Source organism: Larus michahellis, chromosome 13 (genome assembly GCF_964199755.1).
Source record: "Larus michahellis chromosome 13, bLarMic1.1, whole genome shotgun sequence".
NCBI classification, from domain to species: Eukaryota; Metazoa; Chordata; class Aves; order Charadriiformes; family Laridae; genus Larus; species Larus michahellis.
Genome location: NC_133908.1, coordinates 11,939,701 through 11,963,121, shown reverse-complemented (window position 1 = coordinate 11,963,121; position 23,421 = coordinate 11,939,701). Strand labels below are relative to the sequence as shown.

Sequence of the window (23,421 nt, the reverse complement as noted above, 5' to 3'; positions counted from 1 at the left end):
AATGGTGATTTTTGGGGTAACATGGGAAACTTAAAAGTCCCAGACTTGGGGAAAAACACTATCGAAGCACCAGTGTGTTACGGACATTTTCCTCATGCTGAAAGACTAAACAGCACTGTACCAGCTGCTAGGAGAATTATGGAGAAAATTAACTATTGTGGCCTAAAGGCTTCAGCAAATCTAGCCACTTATGCTAAGTAAAGCTAGGCAAACAGCATAAATCACACCATATTATAACCCTAAGTAATTTATTCTAATTAAAACTTACTTATTTCAGCTAAACAACTAATATCTCTCAACAGTAGGGAACACCGAGATGTAGAGAGCATTAAGAGATCCTAACTAAATATCTTCTCCAGAGTGATTACACAGACCCTCAAAATGTTGTGTTGCCAGCTGGAATGTTTCAGTCTTCTTAATCTTAAGCTGGATCTTATAAGTTTATCCTTTTGTAATAAAAAATTGTTGTTGCATTGGGTTTGCTTGACAGTCTGTTTTCTGCTTGAGGCTTTCATGCTGCTGCTCCTTCCTTTTAACATCCTGGAGTGTTTCACAATTGAGCAATAGCTCTGAGCAGCACGTTGGTGGAATTATGGCGCTTGCTTTAGTAACGGTTTGCTCGCTGCAGTCTTCTAGTGATTCAGAGTGCTGTTGCCTGACTACCAGCCCTAATTATCTCGACACGTTGTTCCTATTTACTGTCACTTTCCAGGCTTCCTGTTGCTCAACACGTTGATGAAAAAGCTCTTCCTCTCTGGTTGTGTTTGCTTGACTTTTCTTTAGTAACTGCACAACTCTGCAGAGGCCCTGACATACACTCATTCAAGTCAAGTGAATAGCAGAAGCCTAAAACTAGAGTCTAATTCTAAAGCAAATGAATTCAAGTAAAATCTACGTGGAGCTGTTTATGCAAGTCCTCAAGTTGATTTCCTTTTAAAAATCCAGTTTTGAGTTTTATCAGCTGTTCAGCTCAGAATTCAGCTTCATGTGTAACTATACAGTTCACTTAAATTGTTCAATAAGGCACTACTTGTCTTTAAATAAGTAGGTGCTTATTTTTTGTATCTACTCACTGAAAACTTCTAAAGCTGTTTTCATTTGTGTGTCTAAGTTATTGGTAAAGAACAATTAACTTGGTTAAAATTCAGATTCTGGCAAAACTTTAGTGTTCTAAGTAGTCAAACTAATCTGTCTGCATCCTGGTCTAGACAGTAATGAAACATTTTTGTGAAACTTTTCACTGCCATAGCTGTTTTCACAGCTTACGCTTTCATTTGTGAAGCAAAAGTAGCAATATGTTTCCCAAATAAATGGCTTGCCCCTTTAAAAGAAGAGCAGCCTTGGAAATGAACTTTGTACTACTTCAGTAAAGATTTTCTCCTTTTCCATTGCATATTGCCAACTCATTCATGAACTACAAAACTACTCCATGGAAGATTGAGGGGTTTCAAAAATTGCTCAAGTCTAAGCAGTTGAACCTCAAGCTGAAACTTACCGGGTCTTAAGTTTGCAAGGTGTCTGTATAAATCAGTAATTTAAATAATTCTTTCTCTTACAGGTCCTGGCCTGGTTTGAAGAAGGTGAAGAAACAATCACAGCATTTGTAGAGCCTTTTGTAATCTTGCTTATATTAGTAGCCAATGCAATTGTGGGAGTGTGGCAGGTATGCGGTATTTTTACAACATCAAATCACTAATGTTTTGGAGGTTTTTTGATTTAAGAGGAAGGACTGTACAGTGTAGTGTCAGGTGCTTCATACAATGCAAGTAATATGTGTTGCTGACTTTAGATTCCTGAGAGCCAGCATACTGTAGAGCTTCTGGACAGAAAGCGTTGACTTAAAGGTAAAATGAAAGCTTCAGAAGTATTGCCAAAAGGGCAGAGTGCCCATCAGCGTAGCCACACGCTGGTGAACATACAAACTAGGCAGTCCAGAATGAAGGCCTGAATTCAGGAAATAAATCAAATTTTGCAAAGCTAAAAAGACATCAGGGATTGGCTTGCCAAAAAAGAAGTTTTGTCAACTAAGGAACAAAGGATGGAACATGTGTAATCTAGTTTCTTGTCTGTTTCCTGTTGAGACAGATGCCATGTTTTAGTACGCTTATTAGTACAGTATTAACTCTTCCTATTCAATTTAAGTGTACGTCTAAAGACTGCATTTCTGTCAAAAGGCAGAAGTTTCTTCTGAAAACATCTAAATACTATGAAATTTTTCCTACGTTATCAGCTGTCAGATGAATTAGATGGCTTTTTATAAATCGTATCGGCAGTAACATCAGTAATATATTCTAACGCTTCTTGAGATGCCAAAACAAAATTGCTCATATGACTTTAGTTTACTAATTTGACCACTTCAGGTAGGGCATGTTTTATTAGAACTGTTTTTCTGCAGATAGAAAGTATTCTAGGATTTTTATGATAATTTAAGTTCTCTGTAAGGTTGGTTGTTGGTTTTTTTGGGTTTTGTTTTGTTTTTTTTTTAAAGGAGTGATGTTAATGTGACGTAATTACTTGCTATCTTAGCAAGTTGGGTTTCATGCTTTAAAACAATAATAAAATAAAAAAAAAAAGGAAAAAAAAAACCTTTCAGAGAATTGTCTGAAATAACAACAAAATTGAGAGGAGGAGCCCTATTTACAGGTTTAAACATGTTAGAGAGGGGCCTACACACTGGAAGGCACCAGAAGTGGAATTCAGTGGCATTGCTGCACATTCCTGTCCTCTGCTTTGTGCTCGCCCAAGTAAGCTGGATGAAGTCTAACCCTTGGAAAAAATCAGTTTTTAGCAGTACCCAGCTTGCTGCACAACTGCTAGAGCTAGTTTGGAGAGAAGAGGTAATGTCAGTCGAGGGATGATAGCATTGCCCCCTTAAGTGTCACTTTCTATTCAAATCTTCATAAAGCAATTATGCAAGAATTAATCTTTGAGTTAGAATTTTGCATGTAGTAATTGTAAGTATGAAATGTAAAGCAATCTATATAGTTTGGGGACGTTCTTGTGTAGTTGCATACCCTGATTTAGCAAATAACCAATTGTTTTTCAGCCATTATAGTGTGCAAAGAATACCTATATTATATATATATATATCTATATCTACACACAGTGAACTCAAATGTGAAACAGAGTTGCTGTGCAGATGAAGTGACTCATTCCCTTGTTTTAATGGGCATGGAAAATAAGTCACAGTACGTAGTCTCCACCCATAAATGTATCTGTTTCTACAGGTACTTGATGTGAGCAACTGAGTCATTGCCTCAGCTCTGCCCTCCTCAACCTTTCCTCTCACGTGCCCTTTTCCCAAAGTGCCATCTGCTAGTACTTCAGTGGTTGGCAAGGTAGTCTAACTACCGTAACTTCAAGCAAACCGGGAACAAAAACATAGAGCCTAACACGCTGAGCTGGCTGTCCTTGCTGAACCGTGTTTCATTCTTTTTTATTTCTCCTTTTTGCAGGAAAAGTTCCATTTAACTAACTTTGCATTTGTGGGACTTTCTTTTGTACCTTTAAGGTTTTGTCTGATGTTAACTCTTAGTTAATCCACAGGAAAGCAATATCATTATTATTGTGCTGAGGAGCAGAATTAATTTACCTGGCGGACTATGAGGCTACTATTAATTATGGCTTTATGGGTCTGTGCTGGTATTTCTGCACTGCTTGGTACTGAGCTGTGTCAGTCCTTCAAGGTAGTTTTGGTAATGCTGGTTTTCAGCCGCATTGTTATGCGGAAGTACCTAGTACCTCAACCTTTGAATTTCTGAAGATTAGGGTTCTGCTTTGATATGTGCAGGAGGAGTTTTTATTATCTGGAAAAGCTGGTATGTATTTGAAGGGCAGATGTTCTAAAAACTATGTGCACCCTTACCATTATCTATTAATCATCAGGACTATACGATTTTTGTATTTGTCAATAGGCTGGAAAGTGGAAAACAAGTTAATTCTCCAAGAGCTAGAGAAGGAGGACTTGACAAGCTGTTGGTTTCTTATGTTGTCCTTTATCTAGGTGGCATCACGACACTGATATCAATCTCTGCTAGTGCTTAGCTGAGAGAACTGCGCTTGAGATAGGAAAGCTATTGTGCTAGTGTTAGTGGAAATAAAAAAGGTTGATGTGTGTGGGGATTCATCTGAGTTCGTAAACTGTTAGAGGCTCTGGGTAACTTTCTTGTCTGTATGCTTTAATTTCACTTCAATGTGACTTGATTTGCTGAAACGAAGTTGATAATACGGTGTTTGAGCTCTGTCTAAACTTGACCCTTGATTTCTATCAGTAGGTGAAGTTCAGTAGTGATAGACCATTCCAGTCTGAGTCTAAGCTGCTCCAGCTGCTAAGGTACAGCTGAGACAGGACTACATCCATGAGTCTTAATTCTGCTTAGTGCTTCTGGTTTTTACATCAAAAAGCATCCCTATGTTACATAGAACTCTGCGTATGGCCTCCCTGTAACAAGACACTGGATATTCTTGATGGGAAATGCTGTGGAGTTCGAATAAGCAACTTGTAGGTTCTAAATACCCACTAATATCTGAATTATGTTGTAATGATTTCCAGGCAGCAACCTCACAAGGGCAGAGGTCACATAATTTTCTCTATGAACAAATGTAGTTGAGCTGAGTCAGTAGTATTCATATGATAATGCATTTGAAAAATTAGATCTGACAAGTGTATTTTTCCTTTGGATCTTTTAAAATTACACATTTTTGCTGTATTCTAGGAAAGAAATGCTGAAAATGCTATTGAAGCGCTTAAAGAATATGAACCAGAAATGGGCAAAGTGTATCGACAAGACCGGAAAAGTGTACAGAGGATTAAAGCAAGAGACATTGTCCCAGGCGATATTGTAGAAGTGGCAGGTAAGGCTCCTGTATGTAGTACATATGTGTATCAGCATATTATTATAAAATTGGGGGGGTCTTTTCTTACGATTTGAGGCCCTGGGGGGAGTTTTCAAAGACACCTAAGTATGTGCTTCACTTAAGAACAATCTTGCTTCTGTTTATCTGTAATTACCTTAAATGTGCATTTGTATTGAGGGGATTGTTTTTCAAATTACCACTTAGTTTAATTGCTAGGTCTAAAAGCAAAGCATCTTAATTGGAGTACAGGTTTTAACACTTGTCACAACTCTATAATTTTAATTTTCTAAAGTCTGGTTTCAGAGTGTCTTAACTGGTTTCTGTCACAAAATACTCTTTTCCTTGCTTTTAAATGTGTTGAGTTTCCTTGGGTTCTGGAATACAGAGATTTTTTTATTTACTGTGTTTAGTCATGCTCTGACCTTTATAGAAGAAAAGCTAATTTCATCTGAAGGCTTTTCCAACTCTTACACTTGCAGCAGCAGTGCCTTTCAACTTCTCTTCCCAAATGTCTTCATCTGTCCTCTCTGCTGTATGACGGGCATGTGACCTCATTGTTTTCTTACGGTTCATAATTCTTTATTGCTTCTTTTGCTACTGCTGTATGGGCAACTGCAAATAGATAACTATGCAAAGTACGCTTCCTATTTCTCCAGTGTGGACGTTTGAAGTACCGGTCTTAAAAGATTGGACTTTTGCATCAAGCTTTCCAGTAACTTAGATTTGCCCTAAATGGTGTATCTTTATTCGGAAGGAGTGCAAAAATATAACTACTGGATACTTATATGTAAGAGTCTTAACTTTGGCATTTTACTGCATCAACTCCTTCATGTTGGTGATAATGCCACCCCCATAACTTTTTCCTCTAAACAGGACTTGTCAGTGACTTCAGTGTTTCTGATTCCTTCCCAGATAAAATGAGGTGGTTCTTGTTAAGTGCCAGGAGTAATTGCATACTCATATTTTGTAGGTCATAATCAACTGCTAACTAAGTGATTGTTCCTTTGGGAACAATTTAGAGTGTACATCAAACTTTTTCTTTCCACTAGTGTCACTTTGCTTTTAGAGGTGGTAGCGGTCTCAGGAGGAGATAAATATATACCCTTAAACTTGACTATCCTCCTATTTTAATTAGCAGGCAGCGAGAGTATGCACTCAAAATTAAGCTGGTGTTGGCTGTCTGCCCAGCTTTCATTCCTTGAGAAACTTTAACATGCGCTGAGCCCTGTCTCGAGCCTCTGTTTTGTGCATAGGATCATTCAGCTACAGCAGCCCCAGCTCGGGTAATTCAGAGCGAGTGTGGATCTCACGAAGGCTGAGACTAGTTTCCTCTTAGCATTTGTCGGTGGAGAACGAGTACGAATACAAAGTGCTGATAGCTGAAATAAAGGGTGAATTATGATACCTTGTCACTTACTCTGCTGTTTTGACTCACTATTACTGCACTTACTGCACTGTACAGTCAAATCTGTGAGTTCTGCAATGAGATTTTGTTTGAGCAGCTGAGGTTTTCTGCGTCCTTTTTGAGGCAAAGGAAACTGTATAAATTACAGATTCTGCAGTAGATGTCTAGTCCGAGTCTTTATTCTGTCTTAAAATGTCAGCAACAAAATGGTAGTTTTGGAAGCAGTTTATATAATGGGAGTATATTGGGGTTGTGTTTTTTTGGTATTTTAAAGCACTATTGGTAGAATTGCAAGTTGATGACTATGTGTTTTGTACTGATTTGGGCTGTCTTGCTAAGGAAAAACACTGGATTTTGCTGCTCTACCAAGTGTCTAGAGCACCGAAAATCTTCTGCTTGATTCTTTGGTATTTTAGAAGAGGTAGAGGTTGTATTTTTATCTTAGAGAAAAAGACAAAGCTAAAGTTGTATATGAAACACCTGGGGGATGTGTGGGCTTTTATTTAGCTTGCTGTATATTGTCAGTATCAAATCAATTACTTGTGCCTTGAGACATCTCTTTAAAAGGCCTGTGAAGGAGAAAATGAATTGGAAATAAACCTCTGACTAGCATACCTATAACATTAGGCTATCTTTAACAAACATTGTATCCTATTTTTCATAGGGTTACTATTGCATTATTTTAAAATCTGCTTGTAGAACAGTGTCTGATAGTCCAACACATGTAGAACTGATTTTTTTTTTTAGGACAAACTTAAAAACTAGTATGCTCCCGTAGAGAAGCAAAGATTTTCCAACTCTTACGACTGTCCTTTAAGATAGGTGGTCTAGCTTGTTGACTGACTGTAGAAGCTCATGCTGGTTAAAATACTCACTTAAACTTATATTGGCAAATATAATCAATTGCACCTTCATGTGACGGTAACTAAATGTAAGTCATGTGGATGTTTAATACAGAAATAAGTGCTTCAGCATAATACAAACTCTGATACTGAAACAATAAATTCTAACTTGTAGATAGACAATGATGAAATTTTAATGGTAATCAAACTCAGAAAAGCTACCGAGCAAGTGGAGAAGAGCAATACACTGTGTACCAGCGTTAGTGTCAAGACCTGGAGGTGAGAGAGACTGTGTGCATGCCTGTGCTTCAAGTGTAAGAGTACTGCGATGGCCTTTGACATGGTGTTTGCAAAAAGATGACCATGTAGGGAAGTGACAGAGCACTTCATACTAGGATACATATCTGGGTATGGAATTCTAGGCAAAGTGCCAATGACATTTGTGTGTCCAGGCAAATATCTTTGAACCGAGTGGCATAAATAACCAGGTGATAGGTTTCTCCCCTATGCTGATATCTAATTTTGAACGACTTTCTACAGGTCTTCTATTACGAAATACTTTTATTTAATGCTAAAACAGCTCTGTTAATTTGAAGTAGCTATATGTGGGTCTGACACAGAGAACTCTTTGTTGTAGGAACTGGGAGATACTGCAGTTCAGGGGAAGTGGGGGAATATATTTGCCTCTTTACATTGCAAGAGTTCCCTGAGGATAGGCAGGACTGAACCATATCCAAAATAATTTGATATTTTCAGTAGTTTTGAACCCATTAAAGATAAACCTGGTTGGCTTAGTGTAACCCAAAGACAGTGCAATAATGGTTTTCAGTATTACCTCTTATTCTGGCTCTTTAGGTTATTTGTAGAGTTTGACAGTGTTCATTATATAGACTATTCAGTCTGCCTCGTGGCCTTCTAAAATAAAGCTTCTGGAAGACACTTTCTTTAACTGATCTGTCAGAGGAAATAGATGCTGGTTTACTTGACTTGAAGTAGTAAGTGAAAACCGCGGGTCTGTGTTGTCACCTTGCAGTAAATACAGAGTAACCTGAATTAGGTTGTCCCTCAAGTGGTAGGTAACCTACTGTCTTATGTGTCTGTTGTGGGTCAGTGTGCATACAGGTACTGCAGAAGGCTGGATGAGCAATTACTGGTCCTTATGCCTTGTAGCTAACAAATTCAACATAAAAGCTGCCCTGAAATTTTGCAGGTGTACTAGCAGACACTGTTGTCCCTGTTTGCTCAGAGACTGTGCAGACATGAATTTCTTACCTGTATATGTTTGGAAGACTTTCTTCCATGACCGCTTAAGCAGAGATGGTGGAAAAGATCCTGTACAATCAATGGGAACTCTTTGGGATTAAGTTGGAGTTACAGGTTTGGGATGTATGCCTCAAACTTGCTTGCAGACGTGTGGTGGGCATAGTTCTCAGAACTGCAGTGTATAAGGGTTACCAAGCTACACTGTTTGTTTTTTAGAACTGATGAACTGAAAAAAATCCAGATGCTGTCCTCAAATGGCTTTTCAGTTTGCCTGTCTTAAAATGGATTATCGCGCTGCTATAAAAGCTTATTGGAGGATACACTCTAAATTCATTACTAGTGGCTATCTTATTGGATTAAAGACGTCCTTTGTTTTCGTTAAGTTTTTGTTTGCCTTGGTTAAAGCAACATTTTAAATGGAAACGTAAAACAGCATGGCCTTAGTTCTTAGAAGTTTCATATGAAATCCAGTCTGACAAAATGGAATAAACTGGTTGCAAATAACTTATTTTTAAAGAAGAACATTTGGGAACAGAAATGAGCTTTGTTCACTTCTGTTGTATTTTTCTGTCTAAAATGTTCTATTTTAGATACAGAATATCTGACTTTCTGTAATTTAATAAATGAACGTTCGTTGGTTGCAATCTGTAACTGACCAAACTGGAGTTACAGTAGTTCCTCTTTTGCCTGAAGTGCTGAATGATGGTTCTTGTCATCCATTATTATATCTGTAAGTACTCAGCAGCTTAAAAATAAACACAGAGTTCTCAGAAGCTGTTGCTTATTAAATTAGTGTGTATTCCAGAAGACTTAGTTTTACGTTTATACCTGGCATAAAGTATGCAAGTGCTACTTCCAGAGGCTTTTAATTCTAACTGCAGAGACTTCCTATAGCATAGATGCCTTATAATTAAGGGAAGATAAATTTGGGCGTAAAGAAGATTGGGAAGGAAGATTCTTAAGGTGAATTATGTCAAACTCCAGTGTAGTAACAAAGAGCTACAGGTTCTCCCTGATAGTATAAGCAACAAACATTGATATTGCAGATCTTACTCAAAACCATCTGGGTCCTTGTGCCTGTGTTACTTTTCTAATAACTAGAGTTGATTTTCAGACTCAGTGCTAGAGATGCAAGTTTACTTTTTTGGAAAAGTATTGAGATAGGAGGAAAAAAGATAGTGAAAAAGATGGAGCAAGACTTAAGTCTTAAGAATGGTGACCTGCAAAAGCGTGCTGCTGAGAGCATCTCTTGACACGGAAACAAAGTTGACTGCAAGTTGTTTGTTGTTTTTTTGTTGTGTTTTTTTTTCTTACCTAGTGCAAGTTGACAGGTTTGAATTTTAAAGATTAAGCACGTATTTTGACTTTATGGGGGGGTTTTTTTCCCCCATGAAGTACTGCTTTTGAAAGAGGGGAAAAAATATGAAAGTAAGATTAGTGGTTAATAAATACATGTACCAAGTAGTGCATAAATCTGTGGGCTTCAGTGAACACTTTGGCTGTCAAACTCCTAACACATCAGAGTCAGCTTTGAGATAACCAGACACTGAAGTCTGGAGTTACGTGAGGTTCAAGTCAGGGCACAGCCTAAACTTGTGTCACTTTCAACACACATTTGAAAACTTAGGAAACACATCTCCAGTCTTTTCCCAAATCTTGTAGCATTTTCCTCCAGTTGCCAAGCTCCTAAGTAAAAATAGTGAAACTAATTCTGTTTTAATTGTTTGAATTCAGAACATATCTGATGTTCTATACTCTGATTAGAACCAATACTCCAGTGGGTTTTATTATAAGCACAAATAGTACTGAACAAAAGACTTGAACACCAGGATAATGTTCCGTTAATACCGTATCACTCTGGGAAAGCAAGCATTTTAATGGCTAAAGAAAACTTGCACTTGGAGCTATGCTGCACTTCCCGAATTCTCACTGTTTGTTCTTGGGTTACCCAAATGCAGCCTAACATGGAAACGGGACTTCAGCTTTGGTGTGAAGGTGTCATTGCTCTCTACCTGATCTGGCAAAAGTTGAAGGTTAACTTACCGGTTCGTTCTTTCTGCTGTTAGATATTTTTATAGGCAGGGTACCTGTCCACTGGCACATCTTGTTTAATGTTCTGGTGCCCTCTTCAGAGAGAATGACACTTGGAAGTACATTTCTACAGAACGAGAAGAAATAAAATAGGAGTGATTCAAGTGTTATGTACTGTGTAATACAGTATATAAATTTTTCTCAATATAACCCTCTGTTCTGACTTTAAAATATTTTGCTCCCAGAAAGCTAAGCTTTTTCTGTATTTCTGGTTTGCATTGATAACACAATCTGTCTAAGTGCTTTGTCTGTCTTTTCTTTTTTTAAACTTCTGCCTCTCGCAGTTCTTAGGTAGCATAATCATGCTTTTGCATACGCTGCACAGTAAACTCTGTGGATTTTTTTTCTGTCTGGCCAGAATGCAGAACAGCATATGATAGAGAAGGCTATTTCACTAACGTTGTCTAATCTGTCGCATGCATCCTAAATGCAAGGAGTGAATGTATTAAAATGTCTTGTTCTGTCATCTTGTCAGTAAAAGAAAATGCTGTTTTACTGGTATGGTAAAAACTTACACTTTTTTTTAAAAAAAAAAACTTAATACTTATTTTCTTGCTGGAAAATAAATCTACCTTACTGGTTTGGATTGGAAACTCAGACTTAAAATATATTTCATAGTCACTTTTTCTAATTTTGACAATTTGACGCTCTTGGCCTTGTATGAAAGCGTAGATGTACTTTATCTTCCTGTTTTGTAAAGCTTCTGATTTTTGGTAGCATTTTATTATACCCTGTTCAGGAAGTGTTAAATACTTAAAACCTGTTACTACGGAAGAAAAATTAAGTTTCTCATGGTCTAAGGAAATCAAACACAATAGGAAGACTAGATTGTATGCATGCAAGGGGGGAAGAGGAGCTAAGCTGAGCTTGTGTTAAGGAAGTTTAATATAAAAAGCAGTTGTGCTGCAACAGCTATACTTTTTAATAGAAAGCAGTCCATTCTGTTCAGATGTAGTGTTATTTTAAGCCTCCTGATTTCAATTCTTAAACCTTAAGGGGATGCTCATACTTCACGTAGGAAGTTTCAGTTGCCTCAGTTTATTAGGAAATATTCACACAATGGTATGTCCTCTAATTTACAAGGATAAGAAACTTATTTTGGGGCAAGAGAGAGGACTTTGAAATTACCGACTCTTAAAGAGGCTAAAGATCTCATTAGGAAAAGTGGTTTAAATAACTGTACCCATAATAATATGTGATGTTGAAACAGTTAAAATAGTTGCTAACACTTAATGGGGTGGGCGTTGTTCTTGTTTTTTGTTTTGGTTTTTTTTTTTTTGAAAAAGAATTAATACTTACTCCTTTTCCCTTTTGATGATAAGAACCCATGCATAGTGCATTTTGAATCAGGTGTTTTAATAACAGTGTGGTAAGTTATATCTGCCAAATTTGTTAGTGTTTCTACCCTAGCCTGATGAAACTAGAGCATCCTAATAAAGCAGGAAAAAGACCATAGAGTCTTAAAAATCAAAATACATGGAATGTCTCAACAATGAACCTCAATAGGTTAAGATGCTTAAAAGGGTGGAAACGACACAATTTTATATTATTTTTTCTCTTTTTTTGTCCTCTCCATTTGGTGTTTTTTGTAAGTTGTTTTTGGAATGTTTTTATTCCATTTCAGGAACTGTTTGTGTTCCTGAATTGTTCAACCATATGTTGAAGTAGTATCCCAGTTCTTCAGGACTTGCCTAAAAAAAAAAAGTTATGAACTTGGACAACAGTGGCAAAATAGTTTAGAGCTGTACTAATAATCTTTATTGCAAAAGTCCAGTTCCAGCCCCAGTCTGCTGAAAGTACATATAGGTCAACACTAGCTTTGGTTAATGATAAATATAAATAAGAAAGTGCTAGGTCTATGTTGCATATGAAGAACCATTCTGACTTCTACAGGAAAAATTACTTCCATTTACTGTGATCACTTAGATGGGCTTTTTGCAAACAGATCACTTTCTTTGCTAACAAGAGGAATTCTTCTTGTAACACTTATATTAACATAAAAACGAAGCAAGTCTCTTCAATTTCTGTAAGGTAGCTGTCTGTAAACCTCCTGTTAGCAAGTCTTCAGTTGCAGAGGGATCAGAGGCAGTTAACAGAGCTGATAATGATGTTCAAAGTACGCGTTTAAAGTAGTAGGGGTTTTTCTGAGGACTCTTTTATATCATAGTGGCTCTTTGGGGGCAAAGTTAATATTGCTTCCTGAGCCTACCATCACTGACAATTTTGGTTAAAAGATTTAGAATATCATTTGAGACTTGGAAGATAAGTACGGTCCTGTTGCAGTCTAACGTTCTCTGTTGATACCCAGATGTACCTGAAAATATAACAGGGACTGAAATCCACACAAGTTTAATAGTTTATTTTCCCTCCAGCTTCGCTGTTCATAGAACATGTGTCCCGTCACTTCTGCCTGTCTTCCTGGGCTGCTTAAATCACCAGCTGTCGTTTAAGTATTAAATTGGGACTAACATTGCTTAATATATTGTATATTTGAAGTTGGTTTGGAGGCTTCAATCACCTCTTCCAAGGTAACTTCACAAATTGCATAGGGCAGTCTGTATGCTGGATTGTTCTCTGGAGACTTTTGTTCAGGAGGAAGCCCCTTCATGGGGAACTGCAGTTATTTCTGCAAATGCACCCGTTTTGCTTGATGTGCTGTGTTATAAGTAGAGTTATATTGCACTGACAACTGAACGTATTTGTAAATGACTGTACATAAGGAGTGGAGATTGACCTATAACATTGCCACAGCACTGGGAGGAGTAAGATAAGATGGGGGGAGCTTTGAACTGGAGAAGAAAGGCTAAGTATAATCAGTGGGAGCCTTGGCAAGATAACATTGCTGGTTATTTACAGACAGGTGAAGAGCTTGGTATTTTCAGATATTCAATTGTCTGTATTTTCAGTGAAGGCATATGGCTTGTTTAAAAGAATTGTCATAAACTTTAAATTCATATTACAATTAAATGCCGCTCCAGTTTCTATCAAGGAGTGGAAACTGTAAATCATCTGCGTTGGTATAGATTCATGCACAGTTAAATAAAAAGGGTTGGTTTGTGGTGGTGGTTTTTGTTGGGTTTTTTACCCCCTTACAGGACCCAGGTTGTTTTTAAATAGACTCCTTTATTGTGTGCTGAAGTTCAGTATTAAAATTCTAAAATAGTATTTTGTGCATGAATAGAAGGATTCTATGAATAAAGCTGTAATGATATGAACCAAATCCTGCTCTTGCTCTTCCAAGAAGCAGTCAATTTTATGGTTAGAAGGGTTGTTTTAATCAATAGTTAATGATTTGTTATTTTAGATGTAAAACTGTGGGATTATATCTATATCCAGACTGTAGCAGCTTTGTACTGGGCAATGCAAATACATATTCACCTTCTAACTTCTTGTATTTCAAGCCTTACTAATACTGGTTCTGTGGACTGAAATGTAATTGAATTTTAAACCAACCCCCCCCCAAAAAAACCAACCCAAAAAACAACAAACAAAAAAAAAAACCACAGCCACCACCACACCCCCCCCATTGTCTTTTCTGTGTTAAAGTATATGGAATAAAGCCTTCTACTTGTAGATGAGATCTGCCCTAGACTGCTCACTAAAAATTTCCTGTGGGTTCCTATCTATCGTAGGATGATTTCCTATCTATATTCGGTTTCAGTTGTGCTCATGGAAGTATATTCAAGGCTATAAATGACTTGGTGTCATAGCTGTTATTTTGCAAAGAGATGCTTAAAATAGCTCTGTAATTGACCCTGATGTACAGCTTTCCTGCCTATTGGAAATTCGTTGAATATTTTACTACAGCCTTCTCAGAGAGGGTGAGTGAATAATGTGTCTTATCTTAAATGGCTGAGATAAACTTAGAAAGCTGCAGTATCATAATAAATTTAACACTTCAGTTCTGGTGATTCAGGCAATTGATAATGGTAGTAGTAGTTTTGTGGAAATACTGATGCTCAAATATCAATAGTCTACTTGAGCGGGAGTCTCTCCTAGTACTTCAGATCTTGTGAATGCTGTGTTTGAGTTTGAACAACTTACAGCTGTTCCGAAGAAGTAGGTTGGAAAACTACTTGTAAACTTTGCCATATGTTCTGTCCAGTTACTCAAGTATTTTAAGATAATTTTTTAACAGCTTCTTTTTGTATTATGGGATGATTAAGCCTTGAACAGTGTTGTCAAATGCGGTAGCGTATTTGAGTTGGCTGTTGTCTTCCAGCTGCTTTAAGTACTTTGAAAATGTTTGTGCAGATTGACAGGCGTTACACTGCATTGCACTGAGGTATTAGCCTGTTGGTCAGTGAGAGCTGAAAACCAGCTGCTACTATATGTCTGCATATAAACCTCCTCATGACATCAGGAGAGCGTATTGAATAGTTTTGCCATTTTTGGCCTGGGTCACCATTTGTCTAATGCTATTTTTTCTTGCTGCTCAAGGGCATTGTGGCTTAAATTAGTTTTCATGTGCTATAATGATGCAAAAAGGGAATTTGTGGCTACTTATTGGATCCCTTCATATATGTATGCTTACAAAAACACATGTCTAAACACAAGACAAGCAAAGCTACGCAATCTTTCATTGACTTTAACCAGGACAGGATTTCTTTGACCTTAGTCATCTGCAAGTTTACTTAACATTTGAAGTAGCACTTAATATTCCTCTTCAGCATTTTGTTCCATAGTTCTTTGCGAGTGGCTGTACGTTCTGAGGCTATAACAGCACTGCAGACTTTTTTCATGGTATTGTTTGTTAATGTGCATTATTGCTGTTAGTTGCATAAGCAGTTCCTGCAGGACTTGCAGCTTGTTTTAATTTTACTGCAGGGACACAGAGTCCATCTACTGAGAAGATCAGCTCGCTTTAGCTGGATTCTCCCATCTTTCTTTGCATTATTTTATAATGAAAAGGAAGTTGACAGTTGAATGCTTGCACTGCTAAATTACATGAGGAATGTCTGATTATATGCATTCATTACCAATATTGACCTACAGAATGTAGAGCCCCCCCCACATGAGTCAGAAACGTGACTCTCATTAATATGCTTTAGCAAGTTAATTTGCATGCAGCCATTTATTTGCAGTAGTCACAAAATGGCGGAGCTTTAGTTCCCTTTTAAAAAACTAGGAAAAGCTTGATAAGAGAAAGTAGGAAGGTGGAAGAATTAATTCTGGGATGAGAGAGATGCTGGAGCTAAACTGGCCACACAGCTCTGGCAACTGACTTCATTACGCTCTGCCATCTTTAGGAGTGTGCTGTTAATTTGGTGTTCAGACACTTGCTAGTGAACGTTTTTTGGTTGGTTTGGATTTTTTTTTTCCTCCACTGTTGTCTTTTGCAAAGTAGAAATACATGTGACAAGATAAACATAGTCTTGCGGAAAATTTTAACTGGGGTATGGATTGTGGTATACTTAATACAGTAGCACTACTGAAAAATAAAGCTAGTGTATGATCTGAAATTAACTTCCAACTCTGAAACATCTGGCAGTATTTAAAGTATAACATTAAAAGAGGGATTTGCAGAAGCATATTATTCACACAACTGGTGCCAAAGAAAAGGAAAGTACAACTTTTAGTTTCTAAATAAATAAATGTGGATAACATTCTGATTGTTGGAGAGCAGAAGTCTGACTTTGGGCATAGAGAAACCAACCAGAAGACTTTCCAGGACAGTTGTTCTGAAAAGGAAACTTGATTCACCTTAGCTAGGGGTTTTGGTTGTTTATAAATACTTATTCTGAAATTGATATCTTTCTCTTGATGTTTTCCCTTTGCTGTCAAGTGGTAGTCATGTGATGAGAAAAACAATGCAGTGATTTACAACTTCTTTCTCTGAGGTTTGGTTAAATTGCTGAAGTGTATTAGATACTCAGAAAATAGGAGTATTGCAAACCACAAAAGCAGTAGTAAGCTGTTAGTAACCTTAGTCATCTGAACAGTTACTGGAAAATCGTTTTCCTGGCTGACAGAGGTAATAGTACGCTTGGTTAGAAATCTCTCAAATAACAAAATTATAACTTTGTGTTGTTCACTTCTTTGTAGTTGGAGACAAGGTTCCTGCTGATATAAGAATTACTTCTATCAAATCTACAACTCTAAGGGTAGACCAGTCAATTCTCACAGGTATAATTTCTGTGAATTTTGGATAATTATGTGCGTAATTGAAAGTGCCTTTTCACCATTTGTTTAGAGTAATCCATTAGAAACAAGCCTGTAGCTGTTCAAGTACTATGTTGCATTCAAGTGCAGTAAACTTTTGATCTGGTAACTTAACTGTTAGAGTGGCTGAATGCGTTGCTTCATTGTTGGCTTTACGTGTTCTCTTCAGTGGGATGAACATTCTCACTGAGACTTGCAATGCTTTTTTGTCATACATCCCCCCCACCCCCAGAGACAAACACAAGTAACTTGTGGGGAAACTAAAATAAAGTTCAGATTCTTTTTTTTTATTCTAGTTTATGCAGCCTTCTAGGTTCGAATGTCTTGTCACTGCTCAAATATGAAAAGTATAGAAATCTTACTAAATGTATTCCATAACAGTTACCTATTTTTCTCTCACAATAAGGGAATAACTTTTGAAAAACGGGCAGCTTTTAAACTGCTGTTACTAAAGACTCAGTACACTAAAGCCTTATTTGCTGAAATTCTGTGCACGCACATTCATGTGTTTTCTGGTACCAGCTCTCTAGTGCAGGAGCTATATTTAGAGTACTTTTCAGATTTGTTGAAAACAAAACAAAGTAGCAGTACTTCTGAATATAGGAAAGAAGCTAGGAGTCAACCAAGCATGCTATAACAGTTTTCTTTCAGCTGGAACATGAAGATCTGTCTGCCTGTTTTGGTAGCATAAATTAATGTTAACTAGCCTGGAGTTTTAAGACAGTGAAGTATTCATAAGAAACCTATTTTTGATTCTGAAATCTGTCTTGAAACAGGCCCCAAAGTTCTGAGTACGGATCCTGAATATTACAGAACTGATCAAGCTTACTTATGTTTGGCATAAGAAAACGTAGGCACTCCATGTTTGACAAGCTATCAGAACTAAGTAGAAGAAGAAATCCACCATAAGCCTATATAAAGGGAATAATTCCTTGTCTTTGTTTAAATAACAGAATTATCTTTTTTTAAAGAAAACCTTTTCTGTTTTCAGCCTATTTTAAGTTGATGCTTGAGTCTCCTAACTAATAAATAGGACTGAAGTCTAAGATGCTACTTAACAAAGCTTTTAAAAGTAGGAGGTTTTGGCTCTCTTGACCTTACAAAAAGTAGTGTGCTCTTAGCTTCAGTCACTGAGTAACCACCTTGTGAAATCTGATGTAGTAATTAACACCTGTTTTTATAGAAAAGAAACCTTTCTATACCTGTGTGACATGTTTATAGAAATTGATGTATTTAAGCTCCTTATGGAAGAGTTCTCTGAAGACTTCCATCTAAAAGAGTTCACTAACAGGTGGCTGCATGACACTTAAAAAAATAAATAAAAAAAATAAAAAAAGAAGGTCTGCCAGTATAACTGTAATCTGTTCCATCACAGATGTATAACCGTGGTGACATCTAATTATTTAAATGAGAACATACCTCTTCAGTGCACAGAGAACAGAAGTGTTCGTCACTGTATGAGAAGCACACAAAATCTCATTTGTGCAGTAGGTCTTGCTATGTTAAATACCAGCTGCTCACTTTTCTTGTTCTGTAAAAGACATGGTGTATGCTTCGTTCATTCTAAGTATATTAAATGTTTAATTTAATCCTTTCCTATTGTCATTAAAAGACAGACATTCGTTTTTTTTGGTCAGCTGAAATACTTCCTGTTTCACTTAAGCAATTAAATAAAATAATTTGAGAAAAGAAATTTGACATCTTAAAATAAAATTTTAGGACTGAGGATTGTAACTTTTCGATTCCCTACAGGACTCAAGATGGTACATGTATAATCTCTCCTTAAAACTGGTATCTTTATTTTAGGTGAATCTGTGTCTGTTATTAAGCACACTGACCCTGTGCCTGATCCTCGTGCTGTAAACCAAGACAAGAAGAACATGCTTTTTTCTGTAAGTTACTTGTTTTGAAATTTCCAAAGGTTTTATAAAATAATACTGAAACTGATGAACAAAAATTTGCAGAACTTCAGGCCTTCACCTAAAAGCTGTATGACTTCTTTGCTGTGTTCTCCATACGCATCTATGTACATGTCTCCATGTACATCAAACTAAACGAATTAAAAATTAGAAGTAATTTCTAATAAAAGCTGTCCTCAGGGAAAGTGCTTGTTGAAACCAGTTTATATGAGGAGATTTTTATTTTTTTTCCTTCACAAGAAAGTCTTGAAGGCTGGAGCACACGCACTTTTAAAGTGCTTCTACACTACGTTTCTGAAGTAATAGTTCTTAAGACTGATAAGAATGCTCACATGAATTTTGGTATTGGGTGGCTAAAATGGAGAACTAGCTTTCTGTATAGGCATGAAACAGTTTTTTCAAATTTGTTTAAAGGAAGCATTGAATGCATTTCAGATAACAAAGTAACAATTCTCTTATTGTTGGTAGGCTCCTTGAGAAAGAACAGCTAGCTTTTTCTACGTGTTAAGTATGTTCACACAGGGAGCCCCACAGAACACAGCTGTTACTCATAGTAAATAATATTAAATCTGGCAAAATACAATCCTAATTAAAAAAGAAAGGGAAAACACAGGTAAGATTCCAGTTGAAATACATACTACTCACTCAGCAGCTGAGTTTGACTATGCTGCTTGTAATAGATCAGTACTGATGCATTTTGAGCCCATTCTGTAAGCAGAAATTCTACGCTGGAGTAGCCTCTTACAGATATTGGGGGAATGTCATTCTCTTCCTCTTCCCATTTTCCCATAGCCTAGCTGAAACACGGTGTGGACTTGTGTAAGGTGGTCTTTGTTAAATTTGGAAAAAAAACCCCAAAACAAACAAACTACCACCAAAACCTGTTTATAGATTGACTACAACTGTTCTCTTCCCTTTTCTTTATTTACACTAGGGTACTAATATTGCTGCTGGTAAAGCTATGGGAGTGGTTATTGCAACAGGAGTAAATACTGAAATTGGCAAAATTCGTGATGAGATGGTGGCTACTGAACAGGAGAGAACCCCGCTGCAACAGAAACTGGATGAGTTTGGAGAGCAGCTCTCTAAAGTAATTTCTCTTATCTGCATCGCTGTGTGGATAATAAACATTGGTCACTTCAATGATCCGGTTCACGGTGGCTCCTGGATTCGAGGTGCTATCTATTACTTTAAAATTGCTGTTGCACTTGCTGTTGCTGCTATTCCTGAGGGTCTGCCTGCTGTCATTACCACCTGCTTGGCTCTTGGAACCCGGAGGATGGCCAAGAAGAACGCTATTGTTAGAAGTCTTCCCTCTGTGGAAACCTTGGGTTGCACCTCAGTTATTTGTTCTGACAAGACTGGTACTCTGACCACAAATCAGATGTCAGTCTGCAGGGTATGTTGAACTAGCTTCTTTTATTTTTCTTTTTCTCCTCAGCCACTCTGTTTGAATAGTTAGCATTACTTGAATTCTTCTGATCGTGAGTCTTTTGGTTCTCATATCATCAAAATCCTGCTTTATTTTCCTAAAATAAGCTTCCACTTTTAATTCAGTTTTCCACTGTGTGGTGTTTAAGGCTTTTATCTCTTCCCTTATTTAGTCATGGCCAAAAATAACTGTACCCATACTTGATGGAAGAGAAGGTTGTTTGCAAGCAGCTTTCCATTGACTTGTCTGTAAGCCATTCAGTCTACTGGTAATTATTTTGTATGATTTATACCGTTTCAGAAAGGTAGGATAGTTGCACCGTAGAAGCAGGGCGCGTGTAAGTGTAAAACACTCGCCTCTAATTTAGCAAGATGACAATGGTGGAGAAACTTAGCAATGAGAAAAAAGGTAGAGGATTTGCTCCACTAACTTGGATAGCCTAAGGTATTTTCCTCTAGTGAGTGTCTCCACCTTTATTTGATTGTCTTGTCTTCAATAGCTCTTACTGGTCTGATGTAGATCACTGTTTTCAATGTCAAATGTTATATGACTAATCTGGCAACTTGGAGGTGCAGTTGACCCTGTCACCAGCATTGCCAGTGTCATCTTCATTATATGGTAGATTTTTAGGTAAGCCTAAGGTATGGGCCCCTCCTCCCTTCCACCCCGGTATTCATTCTAGTGTTGATTAATTTGGGATTTTTATAGCTAGTCACTTAATGCAATGCATGTTCAGTTGCCAGTTCTCTGTGCTTCCCATATACTTGATATTCTGTGTAGGAATTTTATGGAGGAAACATTTAAGTTCTTCTGTTTAATAATTGTAGATATTCAGTGGCATAGCAACTCTAGGACATCAAATGTTCAGAGTCATTACACTGGGTTAGAATTCCAAATGTGTAAATGTTGAGCACTACACACCAGTATTTTTTGGCAAAAGTTTGTAAGCCTTAAGCACTTTATTCTCATGTGATTGATGGCTTTTACTTTCTAATTGGTGGTTGACTTGTTCTACTTCCTTAAGTATTGTAGTATTTATACCTAAGAGACACAAAGCAGCTGCTCATCAGTATTCCAGAGGAGGTTACTTGCAGTAGAGTTGCATAACTGCCCTAGTCTTTGCAGGGATTTTTTCGTCATGCAGATGCCAAAAGCAGTAGGCTTCCTGGTTAACTCATCACTTGGGTTGCGTTTGTTTAAAGGCTCAAAATGCTCTACTCCTTATATGTAGAGGGATAAATGTTTTAGATCTTGTGCAGTACAACTTACTTGGTTCCTAGTTAACCTCTGACAGCTACCGAATAACCTTAATTGCAAGATTTTCCAAAACATAGCAAAATCCTAATACCTGTAAACAATGCGCTTATTCTTGGTTTCACTCTAAGCAGAGAGATTGCTTAGCTTTTTAAGAAGTCTGGTTTACAACAGTAATTCCATTTGTAGTTTTAGTTTTCATGTTAAGTAGTAACTCCTGAGTGTCCAAAGGAACCCTATGCTAAAATGTTTGTTGGACATGATACTGCTTTTAGAGGAGACTTGAGGGATTGTTTTAATGTCTTCTTGTGGTATCTCCCTGTGAGAATGCAATTACTCTGCTTTGTAGGCTTTTACTTTGTCAGCTTGTCTAGTTTTTTGATTTTTAAAATCACTTTGAAGGTTGTAGGATCTCCAGGCACTGATGCAGATCAACTGCGGAACACCTAATTATTAGGCTGTATTTTGTGAAGATGCTGGCCTAAAACATAAGGCAGCACAATGAGTAAGACATTGGTATGGCAAAATGGCTTATACTAACCAACGGGTACGAAGTTCCATTAAGATACACTATCTATCAGTGAGAAATTATTTTCTTCTCTACCACCACGCCAGCAAATCAAGATAACAATATGATGGCTTCAGGCACTAGGGTTTGTTTTTTTTTTATCTCCGTCTTCCCAGATTTGGTTCTGCCTGCAGCTACCCTAGAAGGGAAATAAGCAAGGGAAAGACTGAGATGCAGGTGTCTTATGGAATACAACTGTATCCTTCAAATTGGTATCTTTATTTGAAAATAACGTTTCAGTCAGTGCTAGTAGGGCAGTTGAGCTGTCTGAATGTTTCTAAATTACCAGTGTACTGAATGGCAGAGTGACTTGTAACTGGAAAACCAGGAAAGGAAACACTTAAGCCTAGGGAGAGCTTGGGTATAGTAAGGATTGTCAAGTGGATGCGTGAGTAGTCTTCACGGCTCCAGTTAAGTGTGCATAGTTTGTGTGTGTTTTGACTCTCTGATATGCTTACACCATAATTCAATTTTCAAATGAGATCTGGTAAGCAGAAGTGCTGTTTTCTCTACTTTATGCTTCAGTATGGAAAGCTGTTCAAACATATGTGGGATCGAAGTTCAGAGTATTGTATTTGGTTTTGCCTAGTTCGTTTACTCAACCTGAACCTGCCTTTATACCTGCTTGCTTAAGGCCTGGTTAAATCTCTTGCATTAATTATTGTTCAAAGATAGTAACACTTAGAACTCTCGTTTCAGATGTTTATCCTGGACAGAGTAGAAGGAGATAGCTGTTCTCTGAATGAATTTACTGTAACGGGTTCAACATACGCTCCCATGGGAGAAGTGTAAGTGTTCCGTTGAAGTTAAATATTTGTCTGTTTATGCATTGACAATTACTTTAGGCTTGAAAAGTGATGTGTGTGATATTCAATAGTGATTGTTAATGAATGAAAGCTCAACCTGTGACAATGTACACTGAAGGCCTAGGGGGGAAAGTAATTAACATAAAAGGAAGTTAAATTCTAGAGAAGTAAACCTTCATGAAACTTACTTAATACAGTCTCCAATATTACAGTGTTCCTTTGATAATCTAAAAATAAATAAGGGCAGTTTGAGAGGATTTATTTTAGTGAAATCTTACTGGACTGAGATTAGCTATCCCAGTGCTTGAAAATAAGGTTTACTTTTTTAGTTTAAAAAAAAAAACCCGCATAAATCTGAACAGGTGAGCCTCTGTTAATGTGTGAACTCAATGTTTCCAATTCCCCTGCCTCAGAGAAGGTAGGATTTTTTTTTCTAAAGCATCTTATGAATATATTGGAGTTAGTTCTTAAATTCTTAAATTTACTGTAAATTCCTGCCCGTGCCCTCAATAGTTTATTGAACTTGGTGCATTTGTACTTGAATAGATGTGTGTGTTTGTCTCAGCCTTTGGTATTTGAGCTGGTGTTAAACCCACTCCCTTAGAAAAGGAATTATATGTTAGGTTTACTTTATCAGTTGCAGGTCTCTACTAGTGGGATGTGTGGTTCATCCTGACAACTTCAGGAATTTTTAGGGTTCCACGACTAGGAGGGCCTCTTCTTACTGGCTTGTTACAGCTCCTTTTACTTGGCCAATCTTCCATGTGTTTTAATCTTATCACTTCAGTTTTACATAGAATTTTATTCTGCAAGTATGAAGTA

At 37.3% G+C, this 23,421-nt stretch overlaps 1 protein-coding gene across 3 annotated transcripts in view; it reads left to right on the top strand.

The window, feature by feature from the left end:
* The window catches only part of ATP2A2 (ATPase sarcoplasmic/endoplasmic reticulum Ca2+ transporting 2), a 49,957-nt gene that overhangs the window by 9,074 nt on the left and 17,462 nt on the right, over positions 1-23,421 (top strand). For all 3 annotated transcript variants that reach the window (XR_012589724.1, XM_074605891.1, XM_074605890.1), the window contains exons 4-9: positions 1,559-1,663; positions 4,716-4,854; positions 16,504-16,584; positions 18,427-18,512; positions 19,474-19,938; positions 22,493-22,581. Coding sequence is in view for 2 of the 3 variants with exons in the window: in XM_074605891.1 (XP_074461992.1) it covers positions 1,559-1,663; positions 4,716-4,854; positions 16,504-16,584; positions 18,427-18,512; positions 19,474-19,938; positions 22,493-22,581 (965 nt within the window). In the remaining variant the exon portion in view is untranslated. The remainder of the gene's footprint in view (positions 1-1,558; positions 1,664-4,715; positions 4,855-16,503; positions 16,585-18,426; positions 18,513-19,473; positions 19,939-22,492; positions 22,582-23,421) is intronic.